Raw genomic sequence first — 17,805 nt, 5'->3', positions numbered from 1 at the left:
GAATATAACTACTAAAATACTGCCCCCTATGTACACGAATATAACTACTATAATACTGCCCCCTATGTACAAGAATATAACTACTATAATACTGCCCCCTATGTACAAGAATATAACTACTATAATACTGCCTCCTATGTACAAGAATATAACTACTATAATACTGCCCCCTATGTACAAGAATATAACTACTATAATACTGCCCCCTATGTACAAGAATATAACTACTATAATACTGCTCCTATGTACAAAACTTTACAGGCACTCCTCTCCTCTACTGTTACAGATGATCTCTACTGAGAGTTCTCTTCTCTACAATGTCTATGAGCTATACAGGTAGTTCTTAATTTCTCTGAGCTCCAAAGGCAGTTCTCAAATTATCAAATTTTTGAGCACTACAGGCAGCTATATCATACTCATGCCTCTGAGTTCTAGTGGCAGTTCTCTCCTCTTCCTTTATTTAACCTCTACCAGCTCTTTTCTTTCAGCTTAGCATCTCTGAGCTGTAGAGGCAGTTCCATTCTCCTCATATCACTGACTTCTATAAGCAGTTCTCAAGTTCTATGTCTCAGGGAGTTTTCTCCTCCTCATGTCTCTGGTTTTACATGGAGTTCCCACCACCTCATGTCTTTGAGCTCAACAGGTTTTTCTCTGCTCTTCACCTTTCTGATTTCTAGAGACATATCCTTTCTCCTCATGTCCTTGACCTCTAAAGGGTCAGTCTCTCCTCTGGTCTCTGAGCTCTACAGGCAGTTCTCTCCTCTGATCTCTGAGGTCTACAGGCAGTTCTCTCCTCCGGTCTCTGAGCTCTACAGGCAGTTCTCTCCTCCGGTCTCTGAGCTCTACAGGAAGTTCTCTCCTCCCTATGTCTCTGAGCTCTACAGGAAGTTCTCTCCTCCCAATGTCTCTGAGCTCTACAGGCAGTTCTCTCCTCCCTATGTTTCTGAGCTTCACAGGTAGTTAACTATGTAAAAGTTTTTTTCTTGTTAATGCATTTTCAAACCCAGTGTATTGCATGGATAATTAATACAGATTAATTGGGAACATTTTTGGGGGACATAAGGCTGAAAACATTCTGAATTCATTACATGTTGCACAATTTATCCTAATATTTTATGTTTTTATCCATAAAAATGTCTCAGTATTCAAAGCTTTATGTTTCTATTTTTTTTTTACTCTTACTTTTTGCTCTTTTTCAGGAAAACCCTTTGACAACACCACAATACTGAACGCTGCAGTCACTAATATCATTGTGTCCGTGTTACTTGGCCATCGCTTTGACTATGATGATTCCAAGCTCCACAGACTTATGGCCATAGTAAATGATGGCACCAGGATTCTCGGCACCCCCATGGTTTTGGTAAGTTCATCGTTGTGACATGTACACTGCCGGGCAATTTCATTGTGATGGCTAGTACTGGCGCATGGTCTTCAATTATCTGATGAATCCTGCACTGCTCGGGAAGTATGCAGTCACTATTCTGCTGCTGGTGCAGTCACTGGGTACATACATGACATTACTTATCCTGTACTGATTCTGAGTTACATCCTGTATTATACTCCAGAGCTGCACTCACTATTCTGCTGCTGGTGCAGTCACTGTGTACATACATGGCATTACTTATCCTGTACTGATCCTGAGTTACATCCTGTATTATACCCCAGAGCTGCACTCACTATTCTGCTGCTGGTGCAGTCACTGTGTACATACATGACATTACTTATCCTGTACTGATCCTGAGTTACATCCTGTAGATCTTTTATTTTATATAAAAGTAAAAAACATAACAATACATAACACAAACATAATATACAATATATACAAAATATATACAGTAACTTACCTGCTGGTCCAGCCCCATTCACACCTAGCAAAAACAATAACTTAAAATACACCGAAATGAATAAACACCAAATACCACAGCCCTCACCCAACCGATTATCACATCCCAAACCAAACCAATAAACAAAGACAAGCCACACCCACAAATAAACATAAATAACCCTAAATATACATAAACCCACCCCGCACCCTCTAATAACAAACCACCCCACACCCATATATTTTTATTTTTTATTTTTTTAAATATAATTAGAAACACAGAATACACATAACACTACACTAAACTAGATCCCTCGCCCGCACCCTCCCCTTCCCCCCAGACACTGGTCTAATGTCCAAAGTTTGCGTTAAGTAGTCCAGACCAGTGTCCAAGGTCAGTTCATAAATCCCACCACCATCTCTCCCCTTCCAACCTAACACTATGTCCCAAACCCCACTATATACAATATATACAAATATATACAGTATTTGCAACATAACATAAAGAAAACAGAATACAAATAAAGTCTGAACAACATCAATACAAACCACATAAAGCCTAGGTTCGGCGCCTGCAAGCCCCTACATCACTACATGCCCAGAACACAAAACAAAAATCTACTGTGTAGCATCAGCCCAACACCAGGAGCGGAGATGACAGACTAAGGGACACTAAAGGAGAACCCCCTCCAAAGGAGAGAAGCCCTCCCCGTGCCCAGCCACTCATACTCCAGAGAGTGCACCTTCACCAGGTCATCCAGAATGTTACTAACCCCCTCATCCACCGGGAGGATTTTACGCTGCATTGACACTAAGCACCGTGCGTTCCACGTGTGGTACCTGACCACTAGGCTAACAAGAAATAACGTGCAGCGGTCCCGGCCACCCAGGCCTCTGAATGCTCCATAGGCCCACTCCGCATAGGAGAGAGCGGCCAACCTGGGCCAATGGATGGAAGCACTCACCTGGTTGCACACCTCTATATTAAAGGGGCACTGAAGCAGGAAGTGGTCCATGCTCTCCAGCAGGCCACCGCACTCCTCCCGGGGACAACCCCTTTCCTCAGAGCTCCTACACTTCAGATTGTCCCTCACACACAGCTTTCCATGGAAGCAGCGCCAAGCCAAGTCCCAAAACTTCAAGGGGATCCTGATGGAATTCAACAAACTCAAACCCACCCTCAGATCCTGACTTCGGCAATCCCTGAGGGCCAGAGGCTTCTGGAAATGGATCTCCCACATTCCCAGACCCCACCGGCGAATCACCTTCAGAACCGGGGTAGCGTAAGCCGGAAGATGCCCATGCGGTGTACGAAGATCCTGCACTTGTCCTCCTGTCTCCCATTCCTGGAAGAAAGGCCTAAACCATCCCCTACAGGAGTATACCCACAGAGGAGCCCTCTCTTTCCAGAGGTTTGCGATATTGATCTTAACAAAGGTATTCACTAGGAATACCACAGGGTTGACCATACACAACCCTCCTTGTCTCCTCGTGCGGTAAGTAACCTCCCTCTTGATTAGGTTCAGCCTATTCCCCCATAATAGCTGGAAGAACAGACTGTAGAACAGGGGCTCTGGCAACATGCACACACTGCCCAGATAAATCAGCAATGGGAGCAGGTAAGTTTTGATCAGATTAACCCTTTCTCAGAGGGTCAAAGACCAACCCTTCCACTGGTCCCATTAGTTTTGCATGGGGTAGTCCTGGGGCCCTGGAAGAGTGTCCGGGAGATCAAAGCCTGGATCCCCCTCTACCTGCCAGAGACTCTCACACTTATCCCGGTGGATCTTGGACCCAGAAGTCTCCGAGTAGCGGTCAACCTCTGACATCAGCCATTCTGCCTCACCTCCCGAGGACACGAAAACGATGACATCATCGGCAAACGTTACTACTCTAAGAGTGGCTTCCGGTGCTGCCCGATCCATCCCGACTCCCACCAATGGCCCACGATAAACCCTCCTAAGGAATGGGTCAATCGCGAACACGTACAGTAGTGGGCTCAGAGGACAACCCTGGCGAACACCAGACCTGACCTCAAAAGAGCGGCCAATCCAACCGTTCACAAGTGGGAAACTCTCTGCCCCTGCGTACAAAACTTTCAGCCAATTGACAAACCCATCCAGCAGGCCATACCTCAGAAGGACAGACCAGAGGTACTCATGGTTAGCCCGATCAAACAGTTTTGCCTGATCCAAGGACAGCAAGTACCCCTTCCAGTTACGAGCCCTGCCCTGCTCCACTGCCTCCCGGACACAAAGCACAGCACTAAATGTACTGCGGCCTGGAACAGAGCAGTGCTGGGTCCCCGAAAGGAGCCGGGGTGCAAACTGCACCTTTGCCAAAACCTTTCCGTCCGTATTGAGAAGCGCTATGGGACGCCAGTTCTCAACACGAGATCGAGGAAAGACACTCATTGAATACCTCAGTCAAGAGGGGAACCAAGGCGTCCTTAAAGGTCTTATAAAACTCAGATGTGACAACTTTACCATTCACTGACATCTTGCAGTTTCTGTACGTGTCGGGCGAGCGGTATTTCCCGTAATCCCTCTCAAAAAACAAAGATGCGTGTCTATCGTACTGACACCTCTTCAGCAAGGATTTCACTCTGGAGATGTCCTCACGACTACCTCTAGTCGAGACGAGATGCTCAAGTATCCTCCTCAGGCCCTGATACAGGCGGTACCTGTCCAGACTCCTGAGGCTATGCTATTAAGAGCGACGCTATCATAAGTCAGCTTGTCCCTGGAACCTCCCCTATCCTGGGACCTTGTGACAGCATTGAAGTCCCCTCCAAAGACCACCTGCCGACTTGTAAAAAGGTAGGGCTTGATCCTTATAAAGAGACACTTCCTGTCCCACTTGGACTGGGGACCATAGATGTTAATGAGGACATCCAGGATCAGGCACCTCCCCATTTCTAACTGAATAACTCATCGGCATTCTACCGGTGCGGTAAAAAGTACTGACACTCCGCTATACGGCTCGGCCGCAAGAGACCAATAGGAAGGCCCGTGTCTCCATTCCCTCTTAGCTTTAAACACGGCCGCCAAATCTGGCAGCCTGGTCTCCTGCAAAAATAAAATGTCGGCTTCAACACGGCCGAGAAAATCAAAGGCGCATCAGACATCAGACTTAATGCTGGCGGAATTAATGGACGCCAGCGTCAACGGAGTGGGTGCCGCCATCATGAGTGATTGAGTTAGATGGCTTTCTTTTTACCCATCTTACCACCACCCTCGGGAAATGAACACCCCCTTTTTAGACATATTGTGGTGTCCATCCCCCTCACCTCTGATGCTTCAGGGGCAGATCCAGGACCTGCCCCCTCATCCTTGTCTCCAGACTCTGGGCCAGTCTCCCCTTCTGAGGACCCTGACTCCCCAGGGGGAGACTCAGCACCCCCTGCAGGCTTCGCCACCTCTGGCCCTTCACCCTCAGCCCCTCCATTGGCAGGAGAGGCTCCGTCCAAGGCCAGGAATCGATTCGACCCGAGGGAGGTTGGTTGCACCTTCCTTGGGTACCTTAGTCAGGGAGGGAGAAGATCTTACAACTCCCTTCTTTTTACCCTTTTTCTTCTTTTTAGCGCCACGCTTATGCTTTTCCTCTAGCCACTCCCTATTATCCTCGTCCATACTCTCATAATGGGAGGAGTCTGAGGACGTGGCACCTTCCTCTCTCCCAATCCTCCTCACCTCCATCATCCCCTGGGGCCACAGCGACAGGTACGGTCTCCAGGATGGCGCCAGAGGTTGTCCCAGCAGCCCGAGACTTCCCCCGATCTCTCTCCTGTTGACGCTTCTCTAGACGCCTTAGCTGGGCAGGCGTCTTTTTCCTGTCTTTCTTCCCTGGCCCCTTAGATCTCAGCCACCTTGAAGTCCATCTTCAGCAGCAGCTCAACTACCCGTGCCCGAGGGGGACACACATCACTGCCACGCTACCGAAGATGGACCACATTCCTACGGTTAGCACCCGGCCCGGTTGTCGGGAGCGACCATGGCGTTTCCCTGCCTCTTTGCTCTCGGAAGGCAGACAGGCCGTGCCTCTCTATCCAAAAAGACAAATCAACCTCCTGCCCCGCTACATTGATCTCCTTTCTCCCTTCTGTAAGGCCTGCAGGAGGCGCTGTTGCAAAAAGCCGTCCCCACAGCCCAGAGACGAGGATGATGGAACCCTAATTCCCCCAGCAGCGACAACGGCATAGCTCTTAACAGGGGCCGCCACTGGGGGAGCAACCGGACCAACCCCTGCACCCACCACATTAACACTACCCACCTCCATGCCACTCGCACCACCAGTCACTCCATCACTCACTCCCATAACTGGTAATGTTTTTGCACCACTCACACCAGCATTTGCTACAGCTGGACCAGCAGCAACATTAGGGGGCATAAGGGAAATAGGGGACATAGGGGCATAACCACCTCTGCATCTTCAGGCACAAGGGTCCCCCTTTAGGGCATTGCCCTAACGGGACCCCAACTTTTGTCACACTTGTGCCCTCTACATCATTAGTAGCAGATGTTAATTTAGCTTTCTTAAAATTGGGTAAAATTCGCCGCTGATCCTTCGCAGGTATTAGGCGCCGCTTTTCTTCACTTGCATCCGGACTTGGATCATCCCTAACACCAAAACAAAATAAAATTTTACTGTTCTGTTTGGAAGGTCCGGAGCCCTTAGCCTCAGTGACCCCTCCACACTGCCGCAGCCCCCCACCTAAGTGATCAGCGGCAACAGCATGAAGAGGCGCCGAGGCACCGGAAGCTGCCACCAGTGCCAGGCTATCCCCCCTCCCACTGGCTGACGCACCACAGCACTGGATTTTGATGGTATCACCACAGCCAAGCCGCCTTCACTGTCCGGCCTTGCGGCCGATGCCTCCCCTGCTCCCCCATTGTTACCACAAACAGAGACAGAGCCCATCGCCACATCAGGTTTATCTGTAATCTCCCTGCACCTTTGCACCGGGTCCACAGCAGAACTCGGGGGGGGGGGGTAGTTGGGTAGCAGGGCTTGCACAGTGAGCTGACCCTGCGCTTTGCCGGGGGGGGGGGGTTACAGGGAGGGGGGTAAAGATGAATCTTACCTCTTCTTTCTTCTTTGGCTTGGTCTGCTTCGCCTTCCTCCGGCTGCTCTCCCCAGCGGCTTCCTCTGGGAGTTCGTCACCAAAAGAAAAGTTCTCCAAGCGCACTGGGGACTCAAGCAGCCGGATCTCCGCCACGAGCGCCCCTCCCTGGCTGCAGGTGTCACTGTCCTCCCCCGAGCAAGGTGTTTCTGCTGACTGTCCTGCAGGGGGCCCACTGCACGAGGCCTGCTGATCTTCCTGCAGGCCACCAGGTGTGAACTGCTGCTTGTTATCATCATCATCCTCCTCCTCCACCTGGCTCGCAGGCTGCAACCCCATCAGCCTTTGCTCTCTGTTATCAGCCATTTGAGCAAATCTATCATCATTAATAAGTTTTTCCTTAAACGGCCCGCTGTTCTCACAAATAAAGGTCTTTCTTTTATTCAGCTTATCAATTTCAGCTTTCAGGCGATTTATTTCTCCATTTATTTCCATTTTGCGCTTCTTTGGCGCTGTGTTCGCCCTGGCGCGGGCACAACGCAGCTCCTCCCGGAGCCTCCTGATGGTCTTAGTCGACTCACAGAGGTGGCTCTGGACCCAGGAGGCATAGGTGGACAAAGACTCCCGGGGTCCCTGCACCGCCCAGCCTCCCCCTGCATGGCCAGCCTTACCTCCATGAGCACTCCGCTTCATATCTCCAGCCCCCGGAAGGACCGCTCTCACCTGCACCGTCATGGGCATCCGACTTCTGTGTCTTTCTCTTAACACTAGACTCAGGGGGAGTAGGAGCTGCATTGCTGTGACTCCTGGTGGAACGTCTCACCCCTGAGTCCCCTATAGCGCTGGCCGGTAGCTGGCTACCCCTGCCCCCAGGAGCCTGGGGCTTGCCGCTCTGGCTCATGCCTGGAAACCCACTCCCTCCCTGGGAAGGGAGAGAGCAGGCCCCCGGTGGAGATGGATTATTCCTGGAGCTCAGAGCAGCAGCAGCACACAGCCTCTCACAGCAACTCACACTCCTAACGAGCTAACGAGCTCCAGAGATGCACTCTGTATTCTGCTGCTGGTGCAGTCACTGTGTAAATAAATGAGATTACTTATCCTGTACTGATCCTGAGTTACATCCTGTATTATACCCCAGAGCTGCACTCACTATTCTGCTGCTGGTGCAGTCACTGTGTACATACATGACATGACTTATCCTGTACTGATCCTGAGTTACATCCCGTATTATATCCCAGAGCTGCACTCACTATTCTGCTGCTGGTGCAGTCACTGTATAAATATATGAGATTACTTATCCTGTACTGATCCTGAGTTACATTCTGTATGATACTCCATAGTTGCACTCACTACTTTACCCATGAAGTCACTGTGGTGTACTAATTATGTGATACTAAGTATTATACCAGCCGGGCATCTATATATGGAGGGAGGATTTTAATTAAAATATGGGAACTGTATATATTTTAATCGGAGGCTGTATATCAGGGCTGGCTCCAGGTTTTAGTGGGCCCCTGGGCGACAGAGCCCTAGCGGGCCCCTTTATGGGCCGCCCTCCAGTAGTCACACTGCCCCCCCATCCCCGTGTACACATTCCTCCCCTCCCCCTGCATACACACTGCCCCCCCTCCTCCTGTATACACACTGCCCCTCCTGTATACACACTGCCCCCCCCCTCCTGTATACATAGAGCGGCAGACAGTACCAGTTGTGTCATTATACAGTCATGGCCAAAAGTTTTGAGAATAACACAAATGTTAATTTTTACAAAGTCTACTGCATCAGGTTTGATAATGGCAATTTGAATATACTCCAGAATGTTATAAAGAGTGATCAGCTTTACAGCAATTAATTACGAAGTCAATATTTGCCTAGAAAATGAACTTTTTCCCCCAAAACACATTTCAACTTCATTGCAGGCGCCTTAAAAGGAGCAGCTAACATGGTGTCAGTGATGTCTCCAGTAACACAGGTGCGGGTGCTGATGAGGACAGGGCTGGAGATCAATCTGTCATGATTAAGTAAGAATCACACCACTGGACACTTTACAAGGAGGCTGGTGCTTGGCATCATTGTTTCTCTTCTGTTACCCATGGTTATCTCTAAAGAAACACGTGCAGTCATCATTACACTGCACAAAACCGGCCTAACACGGAAGAGTATCGCAGCTAGAAAGATTGCACCTCAGTCACCAATCTATCGCATCTTCAAGAAATTCAAGGAGAGAGGTTCCATTGTTACCAAAAAGGCTCCAGGGCGCCCAAGAAGGACCAGCAAGCGCCAGGACGGTCTCTTACAAGTGTTTCAGCTTAGGGATTGGGCTACCAGCAGTGCAGTGCTCAGGAATGGCAGCAGGCAGGTGTGAGGCATCTGCACGCACTGGGAGACTGCGGAGACTCTTGGAGCAAGGCCTGGTGTCCAGGAGGGCCGCACAGAAGCCAGAAAGAACATCAGGGACAGACTGATATTCTGCAGAAGGTACAGGGAGTGGACTGCTGAGGACTGGGGGAAAGTCATTTTCTCTGATGAATCCCCTTTCCGATTGTTTGGAACATCTGGAAAACAGTTTGTTGGGAGAAGACAAGGTGAGCGATACCACCAGTCTTGTCTCATGGCAACTGTAAAGCTTCCTAATACCAAACAATATGGAGCGTGGTCACGTACACAATAGGTAATATCTCAAAGCCAACACACTTAAAATAGAATTGAACCGAAAAGGAATAGACAAGTGTGTAAAGGCTAAAAAATCTGAAATTTTATTGCAATTCACAAAAAATTACAAAAACATCACACATGCATGTTTGTTAAAACCACTTAAAAAGTGTACAAATACACATATACACAACCAAGTGGATCAGAGCCTGATAACAAGGATCCACAAACGGCCACAAGTCGTCAAGAAGTACGTAAATGCAATTCCCTCACTAAAAGTAAATGTAAAACCCTAATGACCATGCCTAAATACTGTTCTGAATAACACATGTACTGTCAAACACAAACACTCAAACACTCAAAGGTGGAGCCTGGGTATAGTAATGCTGGGTTCCCGAGCAATGGAATGTATCACAATAACACAAAGAGATGAAAAGGAAGGGGGAAAACCCCATGCAAAAAGACAGAACAGAAACCAAAATAGGCCAAAGTTACTCAATGTCAGGTCTGGAGAAGGAGGAGGGAATGCCAGGTCATGGACCTGTGGCCGAAGGCACCCAACTGTAAAGCCTCCTGCAGCCATTCATGTGTGGGGCGGCTTCTCAGCCAAGGGAATCGGCTCTCTCACAGTCTTGCCTAAAAACACATCCATGAATAAAGAATGTGACCAGAATGTCCTCCAAGAGCAACTTCTCCCAACCCTCCAGGAGCAGATGGTGATGAGCAATGCCTTCTCCAGCATGATGGAGCACCTGCCATAAAGCAAAGGGGAGAACTAAATGGCTCAGGGTGATGTCACATATGGCGTTTTTAGGCCATTTTTGGGCCGTTTTTAGTTAGTGCGTTTTCAGATTGTAAAAAACGCATGCGTTTTGTCAGTTTTTAATTGCGCAAATTCGGAAAACCGGACAAAAACGCATGCATTCTTTAACCCATGCGTTTTTTATGATCTGAAAACGCACTAACTAAAAATGGCCCAAAAATGGCCTAAAAACGCCATGTGTGACATCACCCACAGGGAACAAAACATAGAGATTTTGGGGGATATTTATCATACGCTGGCGCTCGTGCGCCAGCGTATGATAGCCCCGCCGCTGCAAATTCGCAGCCCGATACATCAAGAGGCAGAAGCCTCTTGATGTATCGGGCTGCCAGCAGCGCAGCGTCTAACCTACACCAGGCCCTGCCTGGCATAGAAAAGAACGCAGCCGGCGACTTTTCACGTATGAAAAGTCGCCGGCAGCAGCGAGTGCGCGGGCGCGGGGACGGTAACGCCCCGCGCCGGCCCACTCCCGTCCGGCCGCGCCCCCCGCTTGGCCGGCCGCGCCCCCCCTTCACGCCCCACTGGCGTGAAGGTGGCGGATTGGGGAAAATAATCGCAAAAGCTAGCAATAAGCTAGCATTTGCGATTATTTCAGGGCCTCTGCGCCAGTGGCGGTGCGCAGAGGTCCTGATAAATATGCCCCTTTGGGTCCATGACCTGGAAACTGCCCAGATCTTAATCCCATTGAGAACTTGTGGTCAATCATCAAGAGACTGGGGCCAAACAAAAACCAACAAATTGTAACAAAATGCAAACATTGATTGCACTTGTATTTCTGTATGTGATAAATACATCTGACAAACCAGAGGGCAACACATCATGTGAGAATATAAGATTTGTGTCATTCTCAAAACTTTTGGCCATGACTGTACAGGCTGTCAGTCAAGCACTGGGGGTGTGGCTGTACCTCCCACTCATAAATAAGCTGGCAGCTGAATATGCTAAGGACTCATTGGACATCTCTCAGGTCATTTGCATACAGCTTTAGGACCTCATTGCTTAAGTTTACAGGCATGTAGAGGGACAATGAAGGGATAGGGGCAATGCTTTCTAATGGCAGTTTATGAAAATATTTTTAATTTTGGGTATTTAATTTGCCGCAGAGGTTTTCTTTAAAAAGCTCTAGTTTGTGGTGCTGTCCAGTGAATATTTCCAAAATGTTACTCCTGATAAAACTGCAAGCCTTTGTAAAGACTCAACATCTTTTCTTCACTTACATGTATCTGGGCCAAAAACATAACAACTTTATAATATATTTCTCCACAGTTGTACAATGCGTTTCCATCCATGATACGTTGGCTCCCAGGAAGTCACAAAACCCTTCAACGAATTGTTGGTGAATTACATACATTTGTCAGAGAGATCTTCACCAGACAAAGAAATCAGCTGGACGTCAATGACCAAAGGAATTTTATCGACTCTTATCTGGTCAAACAGAAGGAGGTAACAATAAAGGGGTTGTTGCCCCATATATGGCTGTGTAATGTGGCTGTAGCTCCATGTATGGCTGTGTAGTTCAGCTCCATGTATGGCTGTGTACTGCGGCTGTAGCTCCATGTATGGCTGTGTACTGCGGCTGTAGCTCCATGTATGGCTGTGTACTGCGGCTGTATCTCCATGTATGGCTGTGTACTGCGGCTGTAGCTCCATGTATGGCTGTGTACTGCGGCTGTAGCTCCGTGTATGGCTGTGTACTGCGGCTGTAGCTCCGTGTATGGCTGTGTACTGCGGCTGTAGCTCCTTGTATGGCTGTGTACTGTCACTGTAGCTCCACGTATGGCTCTATACTACAGCTGTAGCTCCATGTATGGCTCTATACTGCGGCTGTAGCTCCACGTACGGCTCTATACTGCGGCTGTAGCTCCACGTATGGCTCTATACTTGGCTGTAGCTCCATGTATGGCTGTGCACTGTGGCTGTAGCCCCATGTATGGCTGTGTACTGCGGCTGTAGCTCCATGTATGGCTGTGTACTGGAGCTGTAGCTCCATGTATGACTGTGCACTACAGCTGTAGCTTCATGTATAGCTGTGTACTGTGCCTGTAGCTCCACGTATGGCTGTGTACTGTCGCTGTAGCTCCACGTATGGCTGTTTACTGCGGCTGTAGCTCCATGCATGGCTGTGTACTGTGGCTGTAGCTCCATGCATGGCTGTTTACTGTGGCTGTAGCTGCCTGTATAGCTGTGTACTGCAGCCATAGCTCCATGTATGGCTGTGTACTGTGGCTACAGCTCCATGTAAGGTTAAGTGCCAGGGCCCCTTGTGTACCCAGGATAGTAAAAGTGCTTTTGGGGGTATATAAAAAAAAAAAAAGTACTAACCTACTGTTCCTTCATACTGTTTCCATGCCAGCAGCCGTGGCGGCTTAAACAGGTCAAGTCAACTCTTCCCTATGTTTGGGCAGATGCGATGCAATGACATCATCACCTCTAACTGTGCCAGAACACAGTTAACTTGGGATGAAAGGTCTTTTCCCTGAGTATTCTGCAACCTTACTTGCCTGAAATGGTGTCTGCCTGCACCTGAAAACTGGCAACTCATGACAGAGGCCTGCTAGGCTTGTGCACTGAGTGGACTGTGACCCGCCAGTCATGTGACCACCAGTGGCAAGTGTCAGGGCCCACCGGAGGATCCTCTGGTCCTCAGGTAGGTCAGTCCGATTCAAATCAAGGCAGCTTCATCGGAGATCACGCTTGGAGAGAGGTGTGCCTGTAACTAGTGGTTGTCTGTTAGTTTGGTGTTCTTAAGTCAGGGACCGTCTGTACTGGTTGAATACGATAGCAATTACATCGGGTTGAGGGGGGAGATTAAGAAGTTCAATGCAGAGAGCTAAGAGCATATCATTATGAAGTCTCACCCCTAATGCACCTGGACAAATTATGATCCTGGAATTTTAAATCCCTAAAATTAGTTTGAACTTTCAATATGGATTTTTACGTAAGGAACTAAGGACGTAACACTTATATATTGCAAATAATATAAAGTCTGAAAGACTTGACTGCAATAAAACAAAACATGTGTTTCCTAATACATATGTTCAATTTCAGGAGAAACCGGATCCTGAGTTATATTTTCATGATGAAAACCTCACATCTCTCATAACTGACTTATTCTCTGCTGGAATGGAGACAACTTCGACCACATTGCGATGGAGCCTTCTATTGATGATGAAATATCCTGAAATCCAAAGTAACGGGAGATAATTATATTGTTGTAATAATTTTCTTACTTATTAATTATCTTCATTTGGGCCAGAATTATAACCATTAAGGAAAAAAACTGAATAATAATTAGTAAATGCTAGAAGGGGGCCCCATACAGATGAGGAACCAAGGAAGGTTGAAATGAACCTCATTCTTAAGATAGGATTACTGTCAAGATTCTTTGCAATCCTTGAAATATTTAATTTGTGTTTAATATTTGAAAATATTTGAAGATATTAATGGTATTTCCTACTTTAATGTAGAAAATGTCCAAAAAGAAATCGAAAAAGTCATTGGCTCGGCGGAGCCTCAGTTGGAGCACCGCAAACTAATGCCGTACACAGACGCGGTGATCAATGAGATCCAGAGATTTGCTAATCTTGTGCCAACCAATTTGCCACATATGACCACTCAAGATGTTACCCTCAATGGATTTTTCATACCAAAAGTAAGTGGTAAAAAGCCTTTTTATCATAGAATTTAGATTTCAAAATATATGGGTCAAGAAGGAATTCATCCTCCTTGCAGAGATGGTCTTTTTCAGGTCACCTTTTAAGAGTATAGTGTACTTAAGACCATAGTGTTCGGCTAAGGATTCAGGGCAAGGAATATGCAAATGTTTTCCAATCTAATATAAAGAAACTATTCCTCCATTGCTGCCTTCTCCTCTACATCAATGTCTGACTTCCAGGAATCCTCATGACATCATGTGGAATACTAGACACACTAGTTAGTCTTTTCCAAAAGGAATATAAACCCAAACTTAGACAAAGCTGTTTCGGTGTTATTACATCTCGTCAATACAGTATAGGCTAAGTGAGACGCCCATGTAATCTGTCAGGAAGGAAATCATTCTCCTTGTGGAGATTGCCTTTGAAGGCCATAATTTAAGTGTTCAGTGTCTTAAAACCATGCATGATCTCTGTGCTCTACATACATGTCCTCTCATTTAGTGAAACCAGTTCCCTTTCTCCCTATAGCTCCATCTTGATTCTATTAAAAAAGAAATATAACTACAGAGAGAATTTTTTAGTTGTTGCCTGGCCAACTATTCGGTCAATTATGACCACAGTCATGAAGCACCCTATTGGTTGTTGCTTCATTTTTGAATGAACCATGAAATTGAGGTCTATAGGAGGGCCTTGGTATGGGAATGGCAGGAGGAGAGCAAGGTGTGTAACTTCGAAGGAAAATATATTTTCTGAATCTTTGCAGGGGACTTATGTAATTCCATCATTGACATCTGTCCTACGAGATAAAAAGTACTTCAAGAAACCTGACGAGTTTTACCCTCAACATTTTTTGGACTCTAATGGAAATTTTGTCAAAAATGAGGCCTTTATACCATTTTCTGCCGGTGAGTCACATTGAAGTAAAGATTGTGGAGTTTCACCACATACAGAATCTTACCCCAAACTAAACGTAGGTTCAGTGATGGTATAATATTGATAAGTGTTTTCTATGAATCTTTTTAAAGGAAAGAGAAGTTGTGCTGGAGAGAGCTTGGCAAAAATGGAGCTCTTCCTCTTCTTTACAAAACTGTTACAGAACTTCACATTTCAGGCTCCTCCAGGAGCAAAACTGGACCTCACTGGAACGGTTGGTTTCATCGCATGTCCTCAGAATCATCAGATTTGTGCAATTCCACGCAATTAATAGACACCATTCTTTGGGTTGTCTGGTCTACTTATCTCCTTAAAGACATGTTTAGACAAAAAAGTTTTATTTTTGTGACTTAGTATTCAATAAAAAAAATTCTGCCCCAAACTGACTCGTTACTTGGACTCGCTAGGCCTTCAAAACAACAGCATTTTGTATATTTTTGGGGAATATAAACCAATGGAATAGGATTACATATTAAAGGCTGAAGCATGGCCACCAAGATGCAGATGTTATAAGCAAAGTAAAAAGTAGGTGTTAGTTGTATGCTCTTAAACCCCATCTGTGTTCCAGAAATGTGAGCCGGGAGAGATTCTGTCCATCCAAATGGATTAACTGTTTGCAAACCAGAGCACAGGAGACAGAGCCGTGTGGTGAAAATAAGTTAGGCCTGCTAGGAAAAGAGTAAACCAGAGCTCAGACTAATATAGACAGGATGAAACCAAATCACAGTTATCAGCATATCCTCAGCTGCACAGGAAGCACTGTCCAAATGGGTACACTAAAGACAGGCTCACTTTAACTGTTTGGGGGAACAACCCAGCAATTATGCAAGATTTTTTAATGGTACTGCAATGCTCTAGGATTTGTTTGTTTGTATTACTTTAAGTGTGACTCAATTTTTTTTTATTTTGCTATTTAAGGGTCTCGTGTTCTATGAACCATATTTTTGATTAGTAATGTTTTTGGGTACTCTGCGTAGGACTCATTAACATGATCAAATTATATCTGCCATTACAACTTCCTGGGGCATAGAGTTCCACAACTGCACTGCTCTAACAGTAAAGAATCCCCCTCTATCGTGATGTTAGAACCGCCTCTCCTGTAGGTGTAGAGGATGCCCCCTGTCTAAGGTGGTAGCAAATCATCCTCTCCTCTAGTTGTAGAGGATACTTCCTAAGGTGATGGTAGAGCTGCCACTCCTCTAGGTGTAGAGGATGCCCCTGTCTATGGTGATGGTAGAACCTCCTCTCCTCTAGGTGTAGAGGATGCCCCATGTCTATGGTGATAGTAGAACTCCCTCTCCTCTAGGTGTAGAGGATGCCCCCTGTCTATGGTGATGGTAGAACCGCCTCTCCTCTAGGTGTAGAGGATGTCCCCTGTCTATGGTGATGGTAGAACCGCCTCTCCTCTAGATGTAGAGGATGCCTCCTGTCTATGGTGATGGTAGAACCGCCTCTCCTCTAGGTGTAGAGGATGCCCCCTGTCTATAGTGATGATAGAACCTCCTCTCCTCTAGGTGTAGAGGATGCCCCCTGTCTATGGTGATGGTGGCACCACCTCTCCTGTAGGTGTAGAGGATGCCCCATGTCTATGGTGATGGTAGAACCTCCTCTCCTCTAGGTGTAGAGGATGCCCCTGTCTATGGTGATGGTAGAACTCCCTCTCCTCTAGGTGTAAAGGATTTCTCCTATCTCAGGTTATGGTAGAACCTCCTCTCCTCTAGGTGTAGAGGATTTCCCCTGTCTATGGCAACGGTAGAACCCCCTCTCCTCTAGGTGTAGATAATGCTCCCTGTCTGTGGTGATGGTAGAACCAGCTCTCTTCTAGACGTAGAGGATATCTTGGACATCTAAGTCTGGGTGATGGAGAAGGGATCGGTTACCAGTACGAGCCTTTACCCACATAAATGCCATGGTGGGCAAATACTTGTATTTTTAAGGCAGTGGCAGATGTTCCTACCCCCTGACATGCTCAGCAGTTTGCTAGAAGACATTCTAGACAAGCCCATATATAACAATTATAATAACCTAACTAATTCTAAAGGGCTATTTAGAGTCTTGAAAATGTATGCTTAGATGATCAGCTCATCATCCCTTGTAATCAACTGCTTGAAGTGATCCCTATGCTCCCACATCACAAGCCAGTAGTGTCATGTCACATGGCTTGGTAATAGGTCAGTCCCATTCGATTATAGTTGACACTATACAATATACGTTGCTGTGCATAGTAAGAAAGCACAACTCTAGTCTGAGCACCTTGATCTCCTCACAGTGTAGATTCCTGATTGCTCCTTCAAAGCTTGCCACCAGGATTGTGTATATATGTGTGTTTTTATCTCATCAATTATACCTATGAAGAATAGCCAGGATAAAGACATTCCTGAGAGGGTTAGCTCATGTCATGCGCAGATATACATAATAAGATAAGAATCCGTCTTCGTTGAACATGGAACAAAGGACATATAGCATAGAGAATTGTTTAGACAAATAACGCTGAGCTCATAGCATACAACGGAAACGAGGTGTGTACAGGTTTCTGTAGAACATCAACATCTTCATAAAGACCCTTCCTAAATATTCCAGGAGCTAAAAAGTTCTTTGGTATTTGACCTGGGTTATCTTCTGATCACATATACAATTATCTTATCTGCAAGGTCATGGAGGATTAATTATCATTAGGCAGCTCGTTGTCACAATTCTGTGTGTATTTTTGTAGCTCCCCTGCCCATCAGATTAATTAAAGTGGCTTTGGCCCCTTAATAAATGTTCTCATTGTCGTCTTTCTTTTTGGTATTTTATTTTTCGAAAAGTCACAAAAAAAGTCTCAAATGCATAAAAAGTCCCGGCACGTAGACCAACA

At 46.5% G+C, this 17,805-nt stretch overlaps 1 protein-coding gene across 1 annotated transcript in view; it reads left to right on the top strand.

Annotated features, from left to right (window-relative positions):
- Positions 1-15,219, top strand: part of LOC140122677 (cytochrome P450 2C5-like) — a 50,967-nt gene extending 35,748 nt beyond the window's left edge. The window contains exons 8-13 of the mRNA XM_072143785.1: positions 1,200-1,360; positions 11,626-11,802; positions 13,408-13,549; positions 13,827-14,011; positions 14,779-14,920; positions 15,041-15,219. Coding sequence (XP_071999886.1) covers positions 1,200-1,360; positions 11,626-11,802; positions 13,408-13,549; positions 13,827-14,011; positions 14,779-14,920; positions 15,041-15,219 — 986 coding nt within the window. The remainder of the gene's footprint in view (positions 1-1,199; positions 1,361-11,625; positions 11,803-13,407; positions 13,550-13,826; positions 14,012-14,778; positions 14,921-15,040) is intronic.
- The last annotated feature ends 2,586 nt before the right edge of the window (positions 15,220-17,805 follow it).

Source organism: Engystomops pustulosus, chromosome 3, assembly GCF_040894005.1.
Source record: "Engystomops pustulosus chromosome 3, aEngPut4.maternal, whole genome shotgun sequence".
Lineage (NCBI taxonomy): Eukaryota > Metazoa > Chordata > Amphibia > Anura > Leptodactylidae > Engystomops > Engystomops pustulosus.
Note: the sequence above shows the minus strand (reverse complement) of the source record. Positions and strands in the feature narration are given on the sequence as shown.